Source organism: Pteropus vampyrus, unplaced genomic scaffold (assembly GCF_000151845.1).
Source record: "Pteropus vampyrus isolate Shadow unplaced genomic scaffold, Pvam_2.0 Scaffold9, whole genome shotgun sequence".
NCBI classification, from domain to species: Eukaryota; Metazoa; Chordata; class Mammalia; order Chiroptera; family Pteropodidae; genus Pteropus; species Pteropus vampyrus.
The window spans coordinates 15,335,092-15,357,483 of NW_011888790.1; the positions used below are offsets into that span (position 1 = coordinate 15,335,092).

Sequence of the window (22,392 nt, forward strand, 5' to 3'; positions counted from 1 at the left end):
ATAACAGACTTGAAGATCGGTAAAGTTCTCATTAAAAGAAAATGACCAGCATAGTAAAACACTAAGTATACAAACCACCAACATAAACCTTTTCCATATCTTCATTGGAAAATAAGTATTTCTGAAAAAATGGATGATTACCTTAGTGACCAGCCAGCTTTTCAGACTGAGAAACTTAGAAATTAGATAGATGATGGTGGAATGCCTGCCCTTCAGTCGACTTATCCAAAAATTTGTAGTATTGGCAATGAGATACTTTCACTGTTATTTGGCAACAGGAAGCCTTCTAGAAATCATGTGGGGCTGTTTTATGAGTGTTTCCACTGTTCTTTTGAGTCCAGAAAAATGCTATAACCTCTGTGAGGCCTTTTATAGAAATAGATTTTCTTTGCAGAGTGATGGTGTAGCAACTTTTTACAAACATACTTCTGAAACTTTTATGATTTCTTGAATTATAGCTAGGTATATGCAGTTTGGTGGTGTTCACACTTCATTTACTCCTGTTCCATTGTCGCAATTTGCTCATGGCTACTTACCATCTTTAGTATTATTTACTTGTTATTTTTTTTAATTCTAAACCATGATATCTATGAAATCATATTTTAAAACACAGAGTAAATGAAATTTATACATACTAAATTAAAAAAAAAAAGGTTGCATAATTTGTTTCATGTGCACCCAAAAATCAAACTTGGAAAATACTAGTAAATATATTTATTTGCTACTAGATTGTAAGTACCATGAAGGCAGGAATAAGTGATATCTCATTAACCTTTATGGTTACCATCATGTTCATTATCCATGTTGGTTAACCTAAACTGATGTGTAAGATATGTATTCAAGAATTTTTTTTTAAAGGACAGTTAACAATTACTATAAGAGTTGAGAGTTGAGTAAGGGGTAATCACTTTTGGTAAGGGTGGTCACAGAAGTTTTTTTTTTTTTTAAATAGGGAATCTGGGGCATGGGGGAATTGGATGAAGGTGGTCAAAAGGTACAAACTTCTAGTTATAAGTACTGGGGATATAATAAACAGCATAATGACTTTAATAACACTGCTATATGACATATTTGAAAGTTGCTAAGAGAGTAGATCCTAAAAGCTCTCATCACGATTAAAAAAATAATAATTTTTTCTTTTTTTAAAATCTGTATGAGATGATGGATATTAACTAAATTTATTTTGATAATCATTTCACAATATATATGTCAAGTTATTATGCAGTATACCTTAAACTTATACTTTACTGTATGTTAATTACATCAATAAAACTGAAAGAAAAAATAAGGAATCTAAACTGAATCTTAACATAGAAATATACTGTTTTGAGAAGGGCAGGAGAAACAAAAGGTAACACTAGCAAATGTGGGTACTTTGTCCCACATGCTCTATTCTTTATCTGCAAGCCTGAGCTGTCCAGTAACTTGAAATTCGAGAATCAGTGAGAATTGGACTATTACATCATCAATAATCCAGTATTTTTTCCTTTAAGGAGTTAGCTTTTGCCTGGGTTATTTAGACCTGGGCTTTTTAGGGAGGGAGAGTGATATTATTTGTTCTACATCTGAAACTGGTTTATATCTGCCTGAAGCCAGCCTGGAGACATCCAAATCCCCTTTGTCTGTGAGTGAATCGGAAATAAATCTGGGTGATAAACCTGATCACTACATCATCGCACAGCAAATCTTCTCATTCTTACCAAAGTGCTTCTATTATGTTTTTTTTTTTTCAGGATGAGAAGGAAAAATAGTCATTATTGCTTCTTTCCTCCTGGGTATTATAAATTTTTTTTTTCTATTATTACAAGTTAAGAAGAATTACAGTACCAGAGAAGATGGCTTAACCTCCTCCCTCTACTCAATTCTAACAAAGTATCTTAGTTTCCTTATTTATTGAATTTACTGAACTTTTTTGTGTGTGGCCAATTCCTTTGTGGAATTTTAGTGATTTTAATATTTTAATCAAGTGTAAGGAATCTTTATATCTGTATTATCTATATCTATAGCTATAGCTATATTTTATATTTCTCTCCTAAAACTGAATCCGTTGATGGTACTTTTTGCGGTTATATCCCATCTGTAATTATTTTTTATAGTATTTAGACAGAATGGTTTAGTAGAAAGAGTCAGAGAACTCTAATCTGAATCCTGAGTCTGACATTTGCTTGTTTTTTAACACTGAGCGAGCAAGTTGGTTAAACTCAGTGAGCCACAGTCACTTCATTTGTAAAATGAGAGTGATATAATTATAGTGTAGGGATAATGTAAACATGTAAGATATTATATTAAAGACTTTAGTGGGTATTCAATAATTAATAACTATATATGGTAGACAATTTGGTGCAATGCAAAAAGCATGGGCTTTAGAGCCATTCAGATCTTTTAGGATACGATTATTAACTGTCCTTGTGTAAGTAATGTTATCATTCCTGAGCCTTCCTCTTCATGCATAAAATGAGTATTCTAACCCCTACTATGAATTAGAAATGAGAAATATGAAGCTTCTACCTTGTCAGTGCCAGGGATATAGCAGGTGCTTGTTTGTTGCCTAAATCTTTATTGTTATTTTTAAGCACATTTAAAATCATTTATGATCATTTTCTTGCATTTTAAGTTTTGTATCTTGATTTTATTACCACTTTTATATACTGTTTTTATGTTAAGGTTAACATTAGAACTAATGTGCATTTTATATGCTACATTTTCCCCCCCGCCCACTTTAAGAATTGAATAGCATATACAGCAGAAGCATTTCTAAAGGTCAACCATGGATTCTTATTGCTCTTCCTTATTTCTTTAATTCAACAGATAAGCCTCAGGCAAAGTGAAATGAACTCGATGGCCAATGTATCACAAACTAGAAAACAATTTTCTAGGAGCAAGAAAGAGTAGAATTTTCACCTGAGTTGGATTGTCAGAAAGTTTGTGATTATTCTGTACCAAATGGTAAAAGCAATGTGCTTTTAGGTCATGTCGTCTGGGTTGAGTTGCAGCTTAGCATTTTCCACATTTATGATATTTTGTGTTTTATCTAGCCACTTACTTCTCAATTTCCTCATTTGTAAAATCTAGGTGACATTTTTAATAAAAAATGAGATAAGGCAACTATATAGAGATTGAAAATACATTTCATCTTGCAGACCTACTCTGAAGTTAGTTGGTAATGATTGAATGGGGTAATTTATTAAGGCTCCTGTGGGAAATGAAAAAACATTCTACATACTCAAAGATATATAGAATGTGAGGAACGGATGCACATAAATCAGATGTGTCCCCCACCCTGTAGCTTGCTACTTTGATTCATTAATAAGCATTTAATGAATGATTGTCATTGTAACCATTGTTCTTACTTAAATATAATGAATGGTTACATGAAGTTTTTTTAAGTTGTAATGAATAGTACCTAAGTAGGCTGGTTATTTACATTTTTCACAGGACTTGCCAGGATGCATTGTTATATTATAGTTCTTATTTATAGTCCTTTGATATTTCTCCATCTCACAAGCTTTATAAATATAATTGCTTACAAGTTCTTACTGAAGACAATGATTCAGCCACAGATTATTTAGTAAGTTAATAATATTTCATTTCAAAACTGGTTTTAATAATGAATTTCTGACTTAGAAAAAAATACACTTTCTGAAGTGATTTTCAGATAGGTATCAATAACTTAAATATAATAAAAATTTGAATCTGGAATTGGGGCTCTCTTGTACTCTTTCTATGCAACCTACTGTTATCAACAAATTAATTGATTTTTTTTATAAATAAAAAGTAGAAGATATATTAAATACAATGATTGTACAACTTCTAAAAAGTGACCTATGAGCACTTAGAGACCCAAAGTAGGATTTCAGGTTATTCCAAACAACCTGTGGTGAAGGCCCATCTTCAGCTGTAACTCTGGGGTTAATATATGCTTTCCACATTATTTAGAAATAAGTATTTGGATACAATTTATCGTTAATTGCTTTAAAATTATTAATACTTTAGGGATTGTGCATCTTTTCTGTTATATAATTACATCTAATATTATTCCAGTATGAAGAATGGTTCCCTTTTCCTAAGAAAAATTAGTATTTGCTTGATTTGGGAACGTGTATTAGTTCAATGTGCCCCCGCTCCTCCCCCAAAAAAGTCTGAGTGTTTCAATTTTTATAGAGATATTATAATAAAAACAATTCAGTTATTACAGAAACGTAAAAATTTTATAAGGATTCAGTTTTTAATTCTACCATTCTAACAACTATGAGCATTTTGTGTATTTCATTTCAGTCTTTGCTGTTTGCTTCAGTATTTCTTGCATCTCACCATGGGCATGTGATTTAAACTAACTCAAATTATTTTTAAATGCGATCACATTTTAAGCTTTAGTAAAACAAAACATTTTCTAGCTATCATTTTTTATAATAGTATAGTTTAAGGACTGTTCTCAAAACTAGAAACACATAGATGTCTGTGAGTGGATATATACATTTTTGTGCATATTACTTATTATTTGTCACCAGTATTTTTTTCTAATCAGCTGAGCTGAGGGTACTCAAAAGGTCAAGAGACTCAAATTAATTCAATTTATCAAACATATTTGTATTGACAATGCTGTGCTAATACAAGGGTATACAACCAGTGTGGGTAATGGATTTAGAAAAAGCCTTTAATTATGCCTCTAAATGGAAAAAGCTATCATAATTATGATTAGTTAAGCCATAAAAGTCCACTTGAGAAATAATGCAGGTTACCAGTCTATTGCTTGATTTCAGAAAGTGAGTAACTTCTACATTTGCAGTGCTTTTTAAAACTACAATATTTAAAACAAATACACAAATTATCTTAAAATATAATTTTCTCATTGGGTGAAGATTCTGTCACACTATAATCATATAAAGGTGAGGGGCATTATAATAAGTGGGCAACTGATATACTTTTGGCTTTATTTCTGTTTTTTTTCCTCTTGCTTGGCTATTAGTAAAATGTTATTTAATAGGTTAAATTTTTATAAATTGAAAGTAATAACTGGTGACTGAAAGGCCTCAGACAACCTTTGTGTACATGGTGCTAAGCATGCTAAATAATTGTTATATGTCCATTAGATTTTTGAAATGAAACTGGCAAATTTATTTACTTGTTAGTATATAAAATGCAAATAATTCTGAAGGAACTTAAAATCTAGCACCAATGCTTAATCTAAAATATTTTTAACTCCTTCATTTAAACTTATTTTTTCAATACGGTTGTAAACCTTGGAGGGCAGGACCTTAAACTTCTCTCGTCTAGGTCCTGTATAATGCTCTTTACTTAGTAGGTATTTTCTAAATGTTTGAATTTCTAAAAGAATGAATTCATGAAAATAAAAAAGAATAAGTGATTGTAAATAAGAACAAACTTAGAAAAAAAGAGAAAAAAATGGTGACTGAGGACATACACTTGAGAGTCAGATGTTCTTAGGTTAAAAATCAAAGCTTTACCACTTACTATTTTTTTTTTGTTTTAGCCATTTCACTAAATTTCTCCAAACACAAGGTTTCTCATCTATAAAATGAAATTATGATGACTTTTGAGAAATCAAGTGAGATAATGGATGAAAGTACTTGCCAAAGCATCTGAAATTTCATGGAATATAAGCATGGCGATGTGATGCTGATACAAAGGCTGTTGAAAAGCTATGTTCTCGGACTGATTTTCACGATTCATTTTTCAGGTGAAGCGTACATGCGATTAAGCAAACTCCCTGAAGCAGAGCATTGGTATATGGAATCACTGAAATCCAAGACAGACCACATTCCTGCTCATCTCACCTACGGGAAACTGCTGGCTCTAACAGTGAGTAACTACCTGCCTTACCCTTTAGAAATTGGTTTTCTCCATGCAGATTGAGGTAGATGTGGTTTGAGGTACTGGTTTGAAACCAGTTAACTCAGGCTGTTAGAATGTATTGGTGACAATACTAAGTTAGAACCCTGTATAGAAAATATGGAAACATATATTCCTTTGGCTGTATGGTTTGCCTTAGATAAAATGTGCTATGTCGTGGTCCTTGTTGTAACTTAATGAAAACATATTAATGGTGAACCCCAATATGATTACATAATGAATGTGTTATAATAACAATATCTATATAAAGATTATGTTCTGATTTGGCTATAATATAGAACTAAGTCCGATTTTTTCCAAAGAGCCAAACTTTACATGTGTGTTGATCAGTGTTACCTGCAATTCCTTTTAATTGAAATCATCACAAAGAGAAGTGGAGCCATCATTTGGCCACTCATGTGAAAAGCACTCCTGGAGGCCATAGTTCCATGAAAGTGGTTCTCATGAAGCGTAAGAAATTGCTGTTATTGTACCATTGTGACTTTCAAAATTGTAATTCCCTGTGTTTCAAAGTATTATTAATGTTTTTATTTTATGCAATAGAGGATCGTCCCAAATACGTAAATTTTCTGGGTTCACTCAGCTAATAAGTAGTAGACTAGCCTTCAGTCCTAATCGAGTCTATTACCTATATTATATCAGTTATGCCACCTAATCTCTCCCCAATATTAATAAAAATAATACTAGAAAAACATAGAGAAAATGGTCAGGGAAGTGATTTTTAATTGAATTCATAGAAAGGTGTCTTATAATTATTTAAAAGTGATAACATTTAATATCTCACAGAAGGTAGATTAAACACTTAAAGTTATTATGTATCCATGCTAAGATACCACTAAAATACTATTAAAGAAATTCTGATTAGGTAATCAGAAAATTTCTCACTAAAAATATCTAGATATGCTTAATAAACTATAACCCATATGCTTTTAATGCATAGCTGAACTCAAAAAGTAGTAAGAGAATTTCCCAGAAGCTAGAAATGAAGCAGTAATTAAACACCAGAACAGCAAACAGTAGGCCAAACCTGTAGCTGATTTGGGATAGTTTACCAGTTATGACAAACAATGAGAAGGGAGTTTTTGTTTGTTTGTTTGTTTTTGTTCTTGCTGGAATAAGAGACAAAGCCTTTGGATCAGGGGAAGGCCAGGAATTAGATTCCAAATAAAGCAGGGAAATTCATACCCTTAGTGAAAGGATAATATACACTAAGTTTGCACACTGGTACAAGAAAGCAGCTTGAAGGATTGCCTGTCTCAACATGGGACCTGAATGGAGAATGAATAAAGTCCCTGCTGAGAATTTGTCACTACCCTCCTTCCCCCACCAGGCTTTGGGTTTTGAATTTACTTTGTTTTCATGACCAGAGAATTCCTAAGCTGAGAATTTCAATAGAAATCAGTCCACTAAGAGATTTTGCTGAAGAGATTACAGTATATGTCCTTCAAAAAAACAAAACAAAACAAAACAATTAAATCTAGAAAGAATTACTGAGTGAGATACAGAAAGAAGGGCGAACAAGGAAATGGTGATCATGTGGGTAAATCAGAGTAAACTTTTACTGAATAAAATATTGACAAATAACATCACAGGAACAATTAAAATAGGAGAAGTGATGATTTTTAACCTGATTTTTGGAAGTCAAAAAAGTGTAAGGACATATTACAACTGATTTTTCAGAGCTGGCTTTGGGATGGAATAACAATGAAAAAAAATGTGATATACTCAAAAAGAAAGCTAGGGAAACTCAAGATTTGGAGGCAGCTGGCAGAGACAAGAGTGAGTTATGGAGCATAGTTATGATATATGTAGGGAACAGTCAGATCTCTCCTCCATGTACACAACCAGGTACTCACTCACCTCTGAGTCGGGGGAAAGGAAGCTCATTGTGGTGGAGCAGTTGAGTAAGAGAGGTCCAGGACTCGGGAACAGCTTGCACAATTGAAGATGGCCAGCAAAGGGACTGAAAAGAATTGAGTGAACGTCTTCCAGTGGAGTGCTCAGATTCTCACTACTCTCCTACCACATGCAGACCACCAGCAGCACAAAGTTTATACTCCCCCAGCAATTCCACCCCACACCCACCTCCCAAGAAATTTTAAATTTTCTTCCTAGGGAAACTGATCATTGTAAGAAAAAGATCTCCACATACCTACTTTTGGAGATGGCCCTATAAATGTCTAGCTCCCGAACCAGACACATAAAAGTGAATTGTCCAGTCGTTAGAAAGCACACCTGTGCCTAAGAAACATCATTCAGCTTTTATTAACTTCCTCTTAAATATCAATGGGCAACCAAGGATCGTCAATCACATTAGAAAAGCTTCGGAAGTAAAAGATTGGAACTGAATCAAATTATTAGGCGTAGGACACTGGAGGAAAGAGAGGAAAAAAATTTTTTTTAAATCCTTAGAAAGAGATGGTAACATTTTCTGGAGCAGGTTGTCATTAAAACATAAGTAATGAAAAATGAGAAAGAACTTTCAGAAATTAAAAATATGGTGGCATACAATATTCATTAGAAGGATAGGAGAATAAATAGCAGTGAAGAAATGTTTCCATATAAAAGCAAAAGGATAAGAAAATAAAAAGAAATAAGAAATTATGAAATAAATATGGGCCCAACAGACAAAGAATAGAGGAAGGGAAAGGAGATCATTACTCAGAGTTGAAGGAGACAAGTTGCTATTTCTGCCATTTATAAGATCAGCATGTCGAATTTAATCCGTTGGAAAAAATTATTTTACCTATGAAAGCCATTTCCATTCTTATTCTGATAGTATGATAATTCACGTAGCTCCACACCAGAATAGAATTCACAATATACCTCTTGCCCCAACTGCTATCTTTGAGATGTTAAGAATTTCAAATGGAAACATTTTGAATTAAGTTGGTAAATGACATCTTCAAAAACTATCTATAAAAGGTTCAGTTGCCTGATTTTTTTTAAAAAAAGAAAAGTCCATTTAGAAAAGAAAAACACTGAAAGCTTAAATGTATTTAATTCTGAATATACCTAGAGCATGACACTACTTTGGACATAAAACTATATGTTCTTTTTCTTGTCCTTCTTTTCAAGCCTGAATATTTTAAGTTTCCTACACCAAAAATATGATTTTATAGGCTGCTTTAAAAAAAAAAGGATTCAGAAGTTGTAATTCACTGAAACATATGGAAGGGAAGGAAAGACTTGTGTATAACAATCCAAATTTTAATTCCCCCACACCAACAAAACTTTTATAGTTTCCGATTTGCTGATTAGATGAAATACAAACCCATTCATGGACTGGCTTAAACTCACAGTGCCAAAAACCTCACAACCATCATTAACAGTTTCTTTTTGAATTATGAGATTGGCAAATTTCTGATACCAATAGGTAGCTTTTATCTAATTTTGGGTTTCTTGGCCTGCTTGCATGCCATAGACTTAACACGGAATTGGCAAGGTGAAAAATGCCACACATTTGGACTTCTGAATGCTTTAAATATAAGATATTATAAAATGGAATTGGCTATTAGTCCCATGGGAAGAGGTATAGCAATGGAGTGGTGTTTTTATTGTTTTGTCTAAACTGACCAAAGGCAAATATGTAAAAATGATATCCAACTATATTGGACCTAGACCATAGAGTAAGATTTCATATAAAAATGATATTTTTATAAGACAAATAAGAAAAAGATAAAATTATGGGTGCTTGTATTACAGCCAATAGAATGATTCACTCAGTATATTTTTTGTACAAATTTTTTAAAAGAATTTTTGTAGTATTTACAGTATTTAAAAAAGTTCAAAATGATTTAGCGTTTCTCAGAATGTTTTGAAAATTTCATAGATCAAATCTTTTTATTTCTCTACCAAAAATGTTCTTTTTCTCTTTCTGCCCTCTCAAATTTTATTTCCTCTGTGAAGTTTTGCCTGAGTCTTTCAAGCAGTTATTTTTTTTTTTCTTTCTAGATACTTTCATAGCATGGTCTCAGTATCTCTGTAATAGTGCTTCCCACATCTAATGGCAGAAATAAATCTATGTCTGCTTTTTGACCCTACATATGGGACAGGAATTAAGTCTTATCTTTTTGTCTCTTCAGGATATGGCATTTCACTCTCTTGGTTACTATCCCTATGCCTTCCTTGTGCATTTCTGTTTTTAAGTTATTTATGGGCTAGATACATGACATTTTAATATTTTTGTTTCCTTAGCCTGATTCTCAGCTTGATTTAAGTTATTTATGGGCTGGATACATGGCATTTTAATATTTTTGTTTCCTTATCCTGATTACCTTTATTTGGTCAATACATGTATTGAGACTTATTATTCTATGATAAGAATCGTTCTAATTTCCAATGATATGTACTGAATAAATGAATGAGTGGCATGATTGTGAAGTGTACACAAGGTAATCTTCTAAGACCCTAAAAGGGGAGGTGGGCACAAGAGGAGTGTTCATCTTTAGAGCACTTGTGCTTGACATTTGTTATTTCATGAATCTTCACAATGAGTCTTATCCTCTTTTTATAAAATGAAGAAACTGAACTTTAAAGATTTAAGGCACACACCCCCAAAGTAACGTAGCTACTAAATAGTAGAATTGGATACAACATCCAGGTTTTCTGAATTGAACATCATTAATTTTCACTCTATATTAAATAATCTTGGTGTGAAGTTTTTTTTCTTTTGTTATACGTGATAGGAGATTCTAAAAGTCAGCCAGTACTTCCTCCCTTCCCCCTTTTTACAAATTAATTTTAAATGTTACCTCTAATACTAGTTTAGTTTGAGTGGTTAAACACATTTTTATTATTAAGCATCATAGGTAATGAACTAACGATTTCTTAGGCACTTTTAGATCCTACATTATAACAAGAATACAAATTTCTCAGGGTATTCTAGAGAATAGTTCTTCATTAGGGTCACTAGTAGCCTCCATGTTTAAATATAGTTGAGCCTGGGTGACATCTCTTTAAAGTATACTGAACTTTCACACCAATGTCATGTCTAGTTAAAATGCTACACACAAGCACTCTTTAAAATTGTGATTTATTTCTTTTTGAACTTTGTTACCTACGGCTAGTGCCATGAATTTAAAATTGGGCATGCATTAAGAGAGAAAGGAAAGAATTACATTTCATTTATAACGGTATTTCAGATGATTTTATAGTTTTTTCTAAAGCTGTGCATGTTTTATAATTACTTGTGCATCCTTACTTCGACTTTTTTTTTCTTTTTTTGTCTTTTTTTCTTTTCGTCTTGTTCAGTTTATTTAAGCCATATATTCTGCGGTTTTTGTGAGCCAGTAAAATTAATATTCACTAAAATTGTAGTAGAAGTTACTTGGCTGTTAGCTTATTTTACTACCAGATTTAGTTTAGTAAGAGAGAAGGAAGGATATGGGAGATTCTGAAAGTAATTTTTGATATAGAAACCCTTTATTTTGGCTACTGTAGGGAAGCACTAAGCCAGATTTCTGTGTCTAGCCAAAGTTAATTGGGCTACACAAAATTCCAGTTGTCAAAGTTCTTAAAGTCCGATAGAAAAGTTCCATACCCCAGGCTAGAACAGTGTCTGTGCAGTCTCTCTGGAGTGGTGTGCTGTTTGTTTTCTTGGATCTTTTGTAGTAATTATTACTATTCAAAACTGATATTATTTTTTCATCTTGGTCCCCTTTAGAGCAGAATTCTTTGCATGTTGACTAACAGGTTGTTTCATTGCAGTAACTGCACTGCAATGTTTAGATTAGAGGGGGAGGGAAACAAAATATTTTTCCTGTGACTCTTACTGCATGATTGTTATGGATATGTCCAATTCAAGTTGCAAAATTTATTCCGTAAAAAGAAAAATAATGTCATATTTATTATGTTACGGAAACATTGGATGAAATATAAGGGAAAGTTTAATTCAATACTGTATTCAGCTAAGCATTTTATATGAAGTCGCCTCATCTAAACTTTATGATATAGCATTCTTGAGGCAATATAGTTATCATTGTATTATCTATACTCTGAAGCATAATGTATCCGATAGTTAATTTTTTTAGAAACCAGCCCCTCATTCCAAAATACAGATTTTGTTATCTAGAATCAATCTTATAATTACTCTACTTGTTGCCACCAAATAACACAGGATCCAAATATCTCCAAAATATCCTAGGCTTTTATTTTTGTTTTTGTATGTCTATCAGTAGAAGTCATTGTTAGTTCCTTTGGCCAGAGATTCTCAGGAATAATAAAAATTAAAATACTCAAATTCTCAGGCATTAAAGGTTACCTGAAATAATTCTAGTTGCTTTATACCTACATACACATGCAGCTGTGTTTGAAAAGAAATGTTAACTTTTATTAAGGGGTAAATAGGATTATATTGCTTTTAAACTAACTTGCATTTCATTGTTGTTATTTTAAGTGTTTGGTTTCTGTATTTGATCTGTAGTTATCATTTAATGCAATTTAAATAGTCCAGCAGGCTCAGGCCCTCCTAATTCCCCAGTAATCTGATACCCTATATTATTAGACGGATGTAGATAGAGAAGAAGAATTTAAATACAGTTTGACTTTCTTGCAGGACTAAAAAAAAACAGTCCTTTGTGAAAACCTGTATTTGATACACATTTGCTGAGTCTGAATTTTGCCTCGTGCTCTATAATAAACAGTGGTGATACAAAGACTGACAAGGTATTTCCTTGGCCTCAAGAAGGCCTCAGCATATTCTATTTAGGAGAAATTCATACCAAGAACCATTGATAGTTTGCTTCAGTTGTGGGCTGCCATGCTTTGTGACTGGTGGAAATGGCTTCTGTTTCAGAAAGGACGATTATGTAAGTACCATAATTTTATTTCCTTACTCTTTCCTTTTTATTATCGATATACAATCTCATACAAACTGGCAGGCACTTTCCCTCACTTCACAGTGCTTTAATTTGTTATAACCCCTGTTGATGCATTACACTATAGGACTTAAGTTCATGACTTCCAGTTTGATGTCCTTTCTACCACATCATGCTGACTCTCCTGCCATGTAATAAAGCATGAAAATATTTTAATGTAAGCTCAATTAAACTCTACTTTTAATTTGTTTTATACTTTCCTAGCTTGATCATTTTTTTTTTTTTCAGAAAGGAGAAAATTTGAGTATCTTTCCTTATTAAAACAGCATGCTGGTCTAAGTATGTTTACTTTTAGGAAAGGTAGCATAGACAACATACATATTCAAAAGCAAATATATTTAACTTTTACAAAAAGAGGTCACCTTTTTTTCCCCTGTAGCATCTGGAGATGGATACACACACACACACACACACACACACACACACACACACACACACACACACACACACACCTGTTTTTCTGTAAGCTATACTATTTAAGTTGTTCTCTAGCCTTTCAGAACATGCATATGCTGTGCCTCGTATACACAAATGCCTAACTTCAAAATGCATACAGATTTATTTATAAAACAATCTTCATTCAGTTTTTAGATTTTCTTTTAATGCAGTTCTGAAGTGAAAAGATACTTCTGTGTATATCATTAAATTCATAGGTAGTTGTAAAAAGGATTTAGGTATCTATCAGAAGTAACAAGGGAATAGTAATAGTGAAGTGTAAAATTGAATTTTTCATTTAAACATGCCATATGTAGTATACCATATATGGTATATAGTTTCTCTCATATTTTAGTTTTGAAGGAAATACGGCTTTCTAGATTGAAAGGGAGTTCAGGGTTGGAGGCCTGAGTGAAGCGACCACTGACCTTTACCTGGTAAACACTTAACTGATAGAATGTTGAGTTGGAGCCAGAGCACTTGAGCACTTACCTGCCTAGAAATTTATATCTTCTCACAATGGAAAACATAATTCTTTTGAAGGGCTTAAAATTGCAGGTATAATTGAGGCTCATTTCTGATGTGTAATTGAGGTTCTTTGTCAAAAGTGACAGGATGAGGTGCATTTTTGAGCCTACACTGTAATTCAGTGTACACTGTAATAACAATGGGTGGACAACAGCAACACGAGGATTCACACATAGGTAGGACCCTTTGGCCAGTTTGACATTAGCATATGGCATTAGGTTTAAGATTGGCATTGACCTTGTAGAAAGCCTTGCATTATAATGTTATATAATGGAGAAACAGGTAGCATAGTTAGATTTGATAGTCACTCTGGGAAATTTTTGTCCCTGAGAAATGGAGTGTGAAGACTTAACTCCCAAATAGTTTGCTTATTTCTTATTTCTTGGGATGAAATAGCAATAGCTAGAAGAAAAACAGAATTTACATCTGCTTGAATCAGAAATTTACTCATTTTAAGCAGCAAATTACTGATCAGGAGCCTCTGGTCTTATATTTGCATACCTAAAAGAGATTATTACCTCAGCAGAGGTACAAGATTAAGTGGAAATTCATTGCTTTGGCTTAAGATAGTTTCCTAAGGTTGTCTATTTTCATCTTTTTCACCTAAGGTGCATGTTCTCCACATGAGGTAATTATCTTACCCACTCCATTTCCACTTATGTGGAAGAGGGGCGTCTTTGCTGGAATACTCTCACCCTCCCATTTAGCAATTTGAGTCAGAACAGATATTTTAAAAAATTTTTATCTTATGAATTTGCTACTGTTACAAATTATTTCAAGCATTTAGAAAAAGAGTGTTGCAACAGAAACCCATGCATTTTTAATTCAGACATAACAAAGGTGAACATTTTGTGGCATTTACATTAGATTTTGAAGAAATTATTTTTTTAAATAAACTTTGTTCTAGAAAAGTTTTTGATTACAGAATTGTTGCGAAGTTAGTACCGATAGCTTCAGTATGCCCTATACCTAGTTTCCTCTATTATTAACATTATACGTTAGTGTGGTACATTTGTCACAATTAAAGAGCCAATATCAATATATTGTTATTAAATCAAGTCCGTATTTTATTCAGGTATCTTCAGTTTTTCCCTGTTGTCCTTTCATCGCTCCAGGATCCCATCTGGATACCACATGTCATTTAGTTGTCTTGTCACCTTAGGCTCTGTTTGACTATGACGGTTTCTCAGGCTTCTCTTATTTTTGATGACCTTAACAGTTTTTGAGGAGTATTGGTCATGTGTATGGTAGAATATTCTCCAGTTGGTGTTTGGCTGATGATTAGTCAGATTAGACTGAGGTTTTGGGTTTTGAGAAGGAAGATCATAGAGATAGTGTCATTCTCATCACATGAATGTAAGTGATATACTATCAATATGACTTACCACTATTTGTAACTCAGAGGACCTGACTTGGGGTCATATTTTGTGACATTTCTCCAGTATAAAGACACTTTTTTCCCTCCTTTCCACTCTGGAAAGAAGCCATTATGTACAATCTACACTTATGTAGTGGGAGTTATGCTCCCTCTCCCTGAGGGCAGAGTATCTATATAAATTATTTGGAATTCTGCATAGAAATTCATCTTTTCTTTCTAATTATTTATTTAAAATGTTATGTGTATTAGCATGGGCTCAGGGACATTTATTTTATACATTGGGCTATAATATATTACTACTATTTATTTTGTCACTCAAATTGGTTTTATTGCCTAGCTTTGACCAATGGGCATGCTTTCATAGGCTTCTATGTCCCTTTGTCATACCTCCAACAGTGTGTGTGTGTGTGTGTGTGTGTGTGTGTGTGTGTGTGTGTGTGTTTTCCTTTAGGAGGTCTCTTACATTCTGTCACTAGAACATACTGTAGGCTATATAGTTTCTGCCTAAGTCCTAGAATCAGACATATTTCTAAGGAGACCTAGATGCTTTTATTGGAAAATAGTTTGGAAACCAACATGGGGTTTTAGGTGTACATAGTGCTACTGAAGTGTTGTTTTTAGGTTCTCTCTAGAGGAAAAAATCTGTATCAACTAGAGGTCTGTTCATATGTACAATTTCTTTTGCCTTTTGTCTTACAGACTCTGTCATTTCCAAACTTAGATACACAAGCACCTTATTCCCCATATTTCCAAACATGCTGCTGCCGTGGCTTAGAATATTTTTTCCCTATCTCTCCACTTGGCAACATCTGACCCATCCATTTAGCCTCATCTTTAACATTCTCTTTCATCAAATAGTTACTGATTGCTCCAGGCAGTGTTAGTGCTTCTCTTCTAGGTTCATATTGCATATGAATACTATATGATAGCTGAATACTTCATATTACTATTGTTTGTTTTTTTAGACAGTGAGAATAGGGACCCAGTTTCTTCATTACATTACTAGCTTGGTGCTTAGCACATAGTTATTTAATAAATATTTATTGATTGAATTTAAGTGAAATGACTCTGAAGCAGATTGGCTCATTTCACATATAGTTTTCTGTCCAAGCATTTCACTGACATATCACTACATTTCTTCACTGATTTAACTAGACCGAGAGCTATTTTAGGGTATAAGCTTGGTCTAATTCATTATTTTAGACGCTGAAGGTGGGTCTTGTACAGCAATAACTATTTGTTGAACAAATAAATTATTTTGATGTTGCATGGTGAAAGGAAAGGGTGAAAGAAATAAAAAATAAAAGTTTGAAAGGATAAATGGCAAAGGTGATTGTTTACATAAGTAGTTACACAGAAAGGAGAAAATGATGTTTTAACTAGGTTAAAGTAAGTAAAAAATCAAGTAGAGATGAGAAAGCAGACTGAGATGAGACTTAGAGTTTTCATCTGGTAAATGGATAAGTTTGGGTTGAAGAATATAACACAATGACTCGGCATTAAAAGAACAAACAAATAGAACCCTAAACTAACTGTCTTTCATCATTCAACTCCCTGACTAGAACTGGAATTGGGCTAACGTTACTCCAAATGATAAAGGTAATATATTCCCATTGTAGAAAATTTGGAAAATGCAGAAGAAATTAAAATATCACCAATAATCTTGCCTCTCAGTGATAACCACTATTAACATATAGAATTTTCCTGAGTGTGTATATTTTTGGTAATAAAATAGGATTTTTTTTTTAAGTAAGTAAAAAACATGAGAACTTACATTTTTTGTTTTATTCTATTGGTTAAAAATGTCAAAATTTCTCAGCATTAAAAAGAGATTGGAGAGTGAATGTAAAGGGTCAGATAGTTGGATATATAATAACATTTTGGCATATACAATATTTTCTTTGTCTCAAAAAAAGATATTGTAATCCTATAACTATAGAAATCCTGCTCATTATTGAAAGATAGGAATAAAAAACACAAAACTGAATATATTCCTTTATTTTTTCCCCATTTGATGACATATTAAGGTATGATCTTCTAGCTATCTGTTTTGCTCTGATAGCTTTGGCATGTAATCTCAGAAGAGCACATAATATAAATCATTCATTTCAGAGGGAATTTGTAGCATTTCATGAATAGCAGTAGTAATGATAATAAATGTGTTCTGACAAGTATTACAGAATACAGATAATACTGTTATTTTATTAAGCGTGATGTATGGCAGCCAGGAACACTATTATCTTTTATAGAAATTATCATAATATTTATATATTTTACTTGAATCACTTTGATATATAAATTTGATAGGATGGAGGACAATATGAAATATTTTCTATAGAAATGAATAAGGTTGAATTTACACAGATAAGGATTATAGAAGAATCAAGCTTTTCTTTTTACAGTTTTGCAATAGTTTTGAAGAAGGCATTTGTGATCTTAGAAAGCATTAACTTTCAATTAGCACAGTATTGTTTACTCGACTATAAACAAACAACTACTGTGCTAAAAGACATTTAAGAAATTTTTACTTGGAATTCTGAGGAATATTTTTTTCTTAATGACATTGTAGATATTCAGGTATTTTTGAAATGAATTGATTAGTATTATTATTGTAAGCCACCCAAATCTAAAGCAGTCACTATCCCTGAAAGAATGAATTTGTTCTACTGTATAAAATCTTTCTTAAAATAATATGATTTATTTCAGGTGACTTGTTTTAGGCACATAGCTTAGTCTCACACTTTTCTCACTTCATTTGATCATTAATCTAGTTAGTCTGGCAACACCAAAACTTACCTTTTCTACTGTTTCTTGTTTATCCTTCGGTACAGAAACTATCTGTTGGAAATAATGTCTTCTCTGGGTATTTTCTGTACTTCGTTTTTTTCTCCATTGCCTATCCAGTATTTCTCATTTTATTATTATATTTTTAAAAATAAAGAAATATTAACATGGTCATCTATAGCCCTGTTGGCAAAGAATTGTGGAATATGACAAATATGAGTATTTGTACCATGATTAAATACAGTTTTGCTTCTGTGAAATACCAAGTATCTGAATATTTCAATATTGAGAGTCAACTATAATTCTCCTATTTTTTTACTCTGAGATTGGTAGCAGTATGACCCATGCTATTTCAGCCTGGACTTGTAAAATTTTATCAACATTTCAAAGAGAAAAGAGACCTTTTGAGTTTTGGTATTCTCCCTGATTTCTCTTCAATTTCTCTGATTCTCAAAGGCAAATTTTGCCTATAGTAATCTAAGATGTTGCAGAACAAGAGACATTTTATTTGATAACTAAGCTCTTTTGGATCACAGAGTTCTTCATATGGGTGTGTTATAAGAATGCCATTTTAAATAAATGAATCATAATCATCTATTTCCATGACTTACCTGTGGGTAAATGGATTTAGTTAAAATGTCTAGTTAAGACGACAACTGACTTTTTTTTTGTAAGTGCTCACAATGTCTTGCTGTGTTATGCTTTTAAAATATATGTTTACCTCATTTAATTCTATTAAGATTTTGGATGGTAGCTACTATGTCCCTGTTACACAAACATCATAATAGCTAACATAATAGCATTTACTGTATATTACTCACTGTTTTAAGAGCTTTATGTGTAGTGTTTCAGGTATAAACTTTGTCAGGTGGTATTCTTTCTATCCCTGTAAAGTATTCCAGAGACATTAAACAACTTGCTCAAGTAGCCTAGCTATTTTAAGGGTTGTTCTTGAGGAGATAGTCAAACGCAGATCTGTCTGATAACAAGGCTGAGTTCTTCCCTCTACGTCAATGCTTCTCTTTTTATAACACATCTATGCTTATTTTAAAATGAAAACTGTTTCAACTGATTTAGTAATTCAGTAGCGTATATTTTCCCCCAAGTCTTCAAAGTGCCATGTTCATGTTTTTCATGGCATGACACCATATACCCCCAAAGTGTATGTGCATTCCATTTGGAGAAGTTGAATAAGTCAGTATGTTTCTTCTAAAGCCTGCTCTGTTTGTTTAGCAGTCGCACAAGTAATGGTGTCAAGTTGACTCCACTGCCCTCTTGTATACCTCCGCATTACTTCAGTAAAAATACTTCTATGATTGGGAGTGTCAGTTCAGTCCCTCTTGGATTTCACAGATAAATCTGCCAACTCAGGTGTCAATTAAACTGTAGACTATGATGAAGACGGTTCAGGAGGTTGATGTTTAGTGAGTTCTGTGCACGTTTATAGCACATTTTTCCTACCAAGGTCAACAGGATGTGAGATGTTGACAGTGATAATTTAGCCCTGAGCTGAACTACTATTAAATTGTCTGTCTAAAGGCAAACTAGTGCAGACTTTCTATTCTCCATCTCCATGTCATCTCTCTACTCATGTTTTTCCTATTAGTGGTCCACAGTTTCTCGTGATATTACACATTTTCTTTTACTGCAAGAAAGAAAGAGAATTTTATTTTGTAATAGTGCCAAAACTTATGTGTGTATGCTTCAACTAGCATGCTGTACTGCTACGATTTGGGAACGATCCAGTTCAGCGATATGCTTGTCATATGCATTTATGCATACAAACTTGTTCTTCTGGTAATGTGCCAACTCCTGACCATTTGCTCTGTGTGTGTGTGTGTGTGTGTTTCACCCTACGTACTTAAAGGTTCCTGTAATTTTATATGTACTACCTCTGGTCACTTCACACTCTAGAAGTGAAAGTGATTTTAGGTGCTTACTAAACACTACTATTTTCAATAAATTTTCCTTTTTCGTAAGTCACATAAAATTATTCATAGAAGGTGACTCAAGAATCATTGCCTGACAGAAAGTTGAAATTCAGTAACTTTAGTTGTTAAATAACCTTATTTTTGTCAAATAGATGTATTTTGAGTGGGTATCAAGTTAACCTTTGTAAGCTGTTGGTCCCTTTAATGATGTTAAAATGAGGGAAAAATTTTTTCATTAGACTGATTTTCTAAATAATTTTCTCAATTTGGATTTCATAAGGATAACTTTTAGTCATTAGCACTTGGACTTACTAGATAGTTGCCTTGATGCCTGACCTGACTCATTCAGGCCAAATAGATGATTTGGTGTCTGTTTTCTCCTTCTGTACTGTGCATGTCTAACAAGAGCCCTTTTAAGTATTATCTTACAGTTGGTAAGGGCCTAACCTACTGAGTCACCACCGTATTATTCAGTCTATAAGAGCAGGAGTCATTTCATTTTATCTTCAACTATCCGGTGGCTGACACAATGCTAGGTATATGGTAGGTACTCTCTGAATACGTGATGAGGAATAGATGAGTGGATGCGTGAGTATTTGGGTGGACCCCTACTCTGTAAAGCTTACCATTTAGTAGCAAAATGATTCTTGGTATTGAACTTGTGGACCAAGACTAATAATCTAATAAACAGTATAAACTGCGAAGCCAGACTACTTTTGTTTGAATCCAAGCTCTGCCAAATCAAACTTTTGTACCTTGGGCAAGGCACTTAACCTCACTGTGCCTCAGTTTTTTATTTTGTAAAAAGGGTAATAATAGTATCTCAGGCGTGTTTTTTACTTTGTAAAATGGGTAATAATAGTATCTCAGGTGTGTTATGAGGATTTAATGTGGCAATACACATTAAGTGCTTGAATGATGCCTAGCACATGGTAATCTGCTCCATAATGTTTCTGTTCTTATATAACCTATAAAGAGAAAGTAAAATTTCAGTGTGCTAGGACCACGGACTTGAAAAATGTGTTTTGGGAAGCAGAGAAGATGAATGGAAACTTAATTATGCTTGACAAAAATCCCATGGTCTTGTGCTGTGAAAGAGTGTCTTTGTTAATGGTGCCTTTGTTAGTAGTGTGTTGGGGAGTGGAAAGCTGAGGTCATGGTGAGACCTCACTGATGCTCCTGACGGAGCCTTAGTGGTTTCATCTGGTGGCGCATGGCAGCGTCATAAAAGCCATAGTTTAACTCATCTAATTTAGGTGAATACTTGTAAAGGTAAACAAGAATTAGGGGAACTATCGAATATTTGTCCAAATCAGGTAGAGGGTGCTGTCATATACACTCTGGAACTGTGGGCATGGGCAGAGCGATTTCAGGCAAACTAGAACTATTTAGAAGCATAGTATACATTTCAATGTACATGTGGTCTGGTTGTTATAAGAACCTTTCTAGGATATTCTGCCTTTGATGGGCATGTTCACCTACAAAGAATTTTCAGAAGAAGACAAATGGATCATTTATCCACCTACATTTAGTTTCATTCATTAGTACATAAAATAAACTACAGTTGACTTTAGGTCTCAGCTACTATCCCCAATCTCAGTGTCAGCTCACTGGATGACATGAATTAGAAAAGAATTTAACTTTCCTTTAATCTAAATTTTTAACTACTAATTATTTCTTCTGAATTAATTCCATATTTTTAACAGACTCAAAACCAATAGAGTTCTGTTAACCCAGGTCTCTTGATTGACAACTGAGGAAAATGGAACCTGTTCAAATTAGTGGCTTTCCTTGGTTGTTCACCTTTTTTGGTGTCAAACCCAGGCTAGAACCCAGGCTTCTGTTATTAAATCCAGTATTCTCTTCAGTACCATGGTTAAATCATTGAAGAATTTTGTGTCTAAATAAATTCGATAAGCTCTATGTCCTTTACTGCTGAAGCTGTCTACAAAAAAAAAAAAAAAAAAGGATAAAATTAGAGAATTATTTACATCTGGCTTTATCCTCTTGTGAGAGCATTTGGATTTGAGAGCAAGTGGCACCCTGCCAGTGACAAATGGAGGCACTGAGATTGCCTTCCCATCATCCGCTACCTTTTATGGTGTCGGGGGATTTCTTGCTCTCCTTTGTGACCCAGCTGCAAAGCAGCTGTTGTTGAGGCTCCTGCTTTTCCACTCTCACAACACAGCTTTTCTAACCATCCCCACAAGATTTAAACCTCTGCAACATAAGTGTCAGCACTGAGCTCTGTGAGCCAAGGCCGTCTCTGTGGGGTCCAATCAGCGCAGCCACTTCCCATGCTATTGCTAAACAGTTTGGGATGAAGCAATCTAGCAAGTGCTCGCGAAGCTGGTCATGACAAACAAGAGGCACCCATTGTACAAACAGCCCAGCTACATGGTTGGTGTTGCTAATAAATAGCTGAGATTTGAAGCTTTCTATTGCACTAATTGCCTAAACCGAGATCCCATTGACCACTCTATCCATCTAAAGCAAAGTTTCCTATTGGAAACCATTTTCTATGAACTTTTAGTGCCACCTTATGGACCACAGAATGCTGATAAAAATTGTGGTTTCTGCCTTCCTT

General features: G+C 33.6%; 1 protein-coding gene across 5 annotated transcripts in view; it reads left to right on the forward strand.

Annotated features, from left to right (window-relative positions):
* The window catches only part of TMTC2 (transmembrane and tetratricopeptide repeat containing 2), a 370,372-nt gene that overhangs the window by 254,321 nt on the left and 93,659 nt on the right, over window positions 1–22,392 (forward strand). For all 5 annotated transcript variants that reach the window (XM_011374929.2, XM_023521201.1, XM_023521197.1 and 2 more), the window contains one exon: window positions 5,699–5,820. In XM_011374929.2, the coding sequence (XP_011373231.1) occupies window positions 5,699–5,820 (122 nt within the window). The remainder of the gene's footprint in view (window positions 1–5,698; window positions 5,821–22,392) is intronic.